Below are 4,640 nucleotides of genomic sequence, written 5' to 3'. Positions count from 1 at the left end.
TGGCTAGACAAGGAGGCCAACATTTCCCCCTGATCGAAAGTGGGAACTGGAGCAATATGAAATGAAGCGTTTTATTCAAGAACAACAACATTCTACCCAGTCAGGGAATTGAACCCATGATCTAGCGATTGTGAGTGCAACAGCCTAACCACTAGGCCATCCACCTTCACTGAAGCCAGTAAGAGAAGGAAAAAAAATATATATACCCCCCCTCCAAAAAAAAAAAAGAAAATATACTTTCTATAAAATTATTATTTTATTATTACTTTTTGGTGGCAAGCTTTACATTAATTTTAAGCAAAATGTTGATCCGGAATGCATCCATCAAAGATTGCTGGGCTTCTGCTATCAAAGCTTTGATCCTGTGTCCATTTTTTCCAACAATCATGTGCTGTTAGATAAAAGAAAAGAATATTAAATATCCATGGGTCAATGGATTGATCGTTTTTGAATATCATCAGATAGAATAGATAATGAAATGTTTGTATAGCTTATAATGAGTGAGAGTGTGAGAATAATTGAAATTACCATCATGGGGTCCCTACATGATTATTAATGTGCTAGAAATAGCTGTCATATCTCTCTCAGCTCACTTAATGACCACATATATACACCACATGAGATGATATCCCCTCTCTCCACCAACAAAAGACTGGGTTGTCATAACTATGAGGGGTGCAGAAGAGTTCCTGGCTTTACGGGTATCACGAAAGGCCTGGTTGGAGGCTCAACATTCCGAGTCCGCTGCAATAAGTGTGTGAATCTGAGAGGGAAATATGTTGAATAAAATCATAATTAACTGATACTCCTGTATTTTACCTAAAGCCAGGAACTTTTCAGCACCCCCTCGTATAATGCCTTTGGTTATAAGTCTGTTTGATAGGGTCTGACCTGTGGCTGAACCAAGAGCTGTGAGGAACGAAAAATGTTTATGGAGATGTACTTGCATAGCAAGTGACCTAATCTGAGATCGTGTGCTGGAACGAAAACAATTGCAGCGTGGAAGGTGTTTATAAGCCATTTAAAATAACACAAAAACCATTAGATTCACTTCAACATTTAGATTTGTCAAAATATTTTCGTCACTTTGAGACCACGACCTGTTCACTGACAAAATTCTGTGCTGCATCTGAGACAGAATAAATTTAAATGTTGAAGTGAATCTAACGGTTCTTGTGTGTTATTTTAAATGGCTTATAAACACCTTCCACACTGAAATTATGTTTAATCCTTTAGTATTCAGATTAACTGTCAAATGTAACGCTTTTTTAATCACATTTAAAAAAAAATTAAGCATACATTTTCTCACAGATTTAAGATTTCACTGATATGATTGTTTATTTTACACTGACATTGTAGGCTGGGTGTGAAAGGCAGTACCTGGCTAGTTTGAACATAAAATGGGGAGAATATTTTGGCTGGATATGACCAGTTTAAATGCTAAAACTGGGATGGTTTCAAACTTATGAAACATGTCCAACAAGAGGGTGAAGAAAGAAGAACTATACAGATCCAAACTCTATTTATTACTACAAGTCCTAGTCCTGTGGTTTTGAACTGGTGTCCATATGTCCCTTGGGGGTCTATATGGTCCCTGGGGGTTTGCATAAGATGTTTTTGTTAAAATTTATCTGTAATAAATTGGTTATACTGTTACAATGCACAAAATATTTTAACAATTCTTTTTATTCAATTATAAAAATATACTAGGATTTTTTTAAGCATTGAATGGTTATGAGGGTCCAATAGAGTAAAATCGGAATCAAAGGGGTCCACAGGCAAAGAAATGGTTGAGAACCGTTGGGCCAGTTCTTCTTGCAGTGTGGTGGCTCGCATGTAAGTTATGTTAGTGGAGTGCAAGCTCCTCGTATGGCCTCTGAGGCTGGACAGGTCAAAGATAGAGGCCAGACTAGTATGGACCACCTCTTCCCAGAAGTAAAAATGGGTTTGCATAGGGCCGACACCCCTATCTAAAAAAAAGAGCGAAGTAACAGAAGCATCATGGACAATTTGAAACCAACAAGACCTGAGAGAGGAAGGGGATTGCCTGTCCCCACTGATCTTTGTACTGTGCTTGATACCACTGACACTGATTCTGAGGATAGCAAAAGCTGGGTATGTATTCAAAAGCCGTCAAACAAAAAGTCAACCATTTGCTATTCATAGATGACCTCAAACTTTACGGTAAAGATGAAGCCCAAGTCAGTTCCTCGCTGATCCGGTGTATACCTTCAGTGCTGATATCAGAATGGAGTTCGGACTGAGAAAGTGTGGTGTGTTAGTATTGAAAAGAGGCAAAATCAAATGTATGGATGGACTAACAATACCATTGGGGGAAGTTATGAAGCAGGTAAAAGAGACGGGCTATAAGTACTTGGGGATTTTGGAAATGGATAAATTAATGGAGAAAGAAATGACAGAAAAATTTAAGGTGGAGTACTTACGCAAACTGAGACTGATCCTTAAGTCGAAATTAAACGGACAGAATAAGATTGAAGCTGCCAACACCTGGGCAGTTTCACTCCTTAGATATGGAGCAGGGGTAATCGCATGGTCAGTAGACGAACTAAACAGCTTAGGCAGAAAGACAAGAAAGTTGCTAACTAGATACGGGTCACTCTACCCAAAAAGTGACACAGACAGACTGTATGTACCAAGAAAAAGAGGGGGAAGAGGACTTATTGGATGCGAACATAACATTAGAGCAGAAGAAGACAACATAGCATGGTATATAAAAAATGCCACAGAACTGCTATTATTAGAAGTAGGAAGGTCAGGCTTGTGTAGGATGAAAGATTGCAAAGATAAAGTACTATACAAGAAATTGAAAACGAATGAAACTGAAAATAGGCGGGTAACGAAAAGAATGCATGGTCAATTTCATAGGGATGTTCAAGATAAGACAGACAGAGAAAAAAGATGGCTGTGGATGACTAAAAGTGATTTAAAACCAGAAACGGAGGCCCTAATCTGTGCTGCCCAAGAGCAAGCACTAAGAACTAACTACATAAAATACAGAATAGACAACACATCAGAAAGTGATAAGTGCAGAATCTGTGGACAAAACGGTGAAACCGTATGGCATATTACCAGCCAATGTACGCCACTAGCCCAGAACGAATATAAGAGACGTCACGACAATATAGTCAGGCTTGTCCATTGGACACTTTGCAACAACTATGAACTTGCCAGAGCAAAGAATTGGTATAACCACAAACCTGAAGGCATCGTCGAAAATGGAAATGCAAAGATCCTATGGGATTTTATGATTCAGTGCGACCATAAGATTGAGAATAGGAAGCCAGACAAAGTCTTAACTGAGAATGAAAACAAACTATGCTGGATCATAGACATAGCATGCCCAGCCGACAACAAGGTACACGATAAGGAAGAAAGAAAAGTCGAGAGATATGACAGGTTAGCTTGGGAAGTTAAGCGGTTGTGGTCGATGAAAAAAGGTAGCAGTAGTACCAATAATTGTCGGAGCCCTGGGAACAGTGAACAAAAATCTCGAGAAGTATGTGGAACAAATAGGGGCTGCAATAAGGATGGAGCACTTGCAGAAAACAGCACTGCATGGGACCGCTTGAATACTCCGGAAGGTGCTCTAAAAATAAGAGGTGTTACCATAGTTCACTGGTAGTGAACAGCTGACACTGTAGTACATCTCCAGCATTAGAAGCTATGCAAAGGCGACAATAATAATAATAATAATAATAATAATAATAATAATAATAATAATAATAATAATAATATCACTGATCAGTTTTTCAGAACAACCATAACATCATCAATGTTTAAATTGAAGCAATATTTAAATTTTTAAAACCAAATAACTATTCATGAATGTAGAAAAAAAGAGAAGGTAGAAATATTTTAAATATGAAAGTTTAGTGCAATGATTGAGAAACTTTCAGATGTAAATTACATCTGTCACCAATCTTCATATTGGAAACAAAGGAAATCACTTACTACATGCTTTTTCTTGATACAAATAATATTGAAAAAGATTTTGAGTGTCTCTTTATCATCCAGCTCCCACATCTCAATCATCTAAAGAGAAAGGATAAGGTGTTTTACTTTAGGGTTCACAATACATCAATATAAAAACAGCTTAATGGGGTTAGCATATATGACAAGGATACTGAGCAAATTATACACTTGCATGCACACACACATAATATATGTATGAATGTCTATATTTATACTGGCTGAGATCTCTTATTTGTAATGCCTTCTTTATATTCTGGTATTAAAAATGTTTACGTCACAAGGCCTAACAACAATTAAAAGGTGTTAAAATCATGATGTTAGTGCTAAGATTGTGTGTAACAAACAAATCCCAAAACCCTATTTTTTGTCATTGTTAATAGCAATAATTATTATCATTACTATATACATATATTTCACATACTTTGTTATGTCATATAATGTGCAAGGTATTGTGTGCAGATATATAGCATATCAGCTATTGTGGATTGATATGGCATAGTATATTAGTATATGACATAGTGTAAATAAGATTACCTTTGCTGAAATATCATAGAGTATATATGATACTAACATGTCATATAGCATGTAAGATACTGTGTATGGCTCTATATATATATATATATATATATATATATATATATATATAT

At 36.5% G+C, this 4,640-nt stretch overlaps 1 protein-coding gene across 1 annotated transcript in view; it reads right to left on the bottom strand.

Moving 5' to 3' along the window:
• Positions 1–237: 237 nt before the first annotated feature.
• The window catches only part of LOC106871545 (GTPase Era, mitochondrial), a 141,974-nt gene continuing 137,571 nt past the window's right edge, over positions 238–4,640 (bottom strand). The window contains exons 10-11 of the mRNA XM_052968513.1: positions 3,973–4,053; positions 238–391 (exon numbers count right to left, since the gene is read on the bottom strand). Of these exons, the coding sequence (XP_052824473.1) occupies positions 263–391; positions 3,973–4,053 (210 nt within the window). The 3' untranslated portion in view covers positions 238–262. The remainder of the gene's footprint in view (positions 392–3,972; positions 4,054–4,640) is intronic.

This window comes from Octopus bimaculoides, chromosome 1 (genome assembly GCF_001194135.2).
Source record: "Octopus bimaculoides isolate UCB-OBI-ISO-001 chromosome 1, ASM119413v2, whole genome shotgun sequence".
NCBI classification, from domain to species: Eukaryota; Metazoa; Mollusca; class Cephalopoda; order Octopoda; family Octopodidae; genus Octopus; species Octopus bimaculoides.
This window is presented reverse-complemented; position numbering and strand designations above follow the sequence as displayed.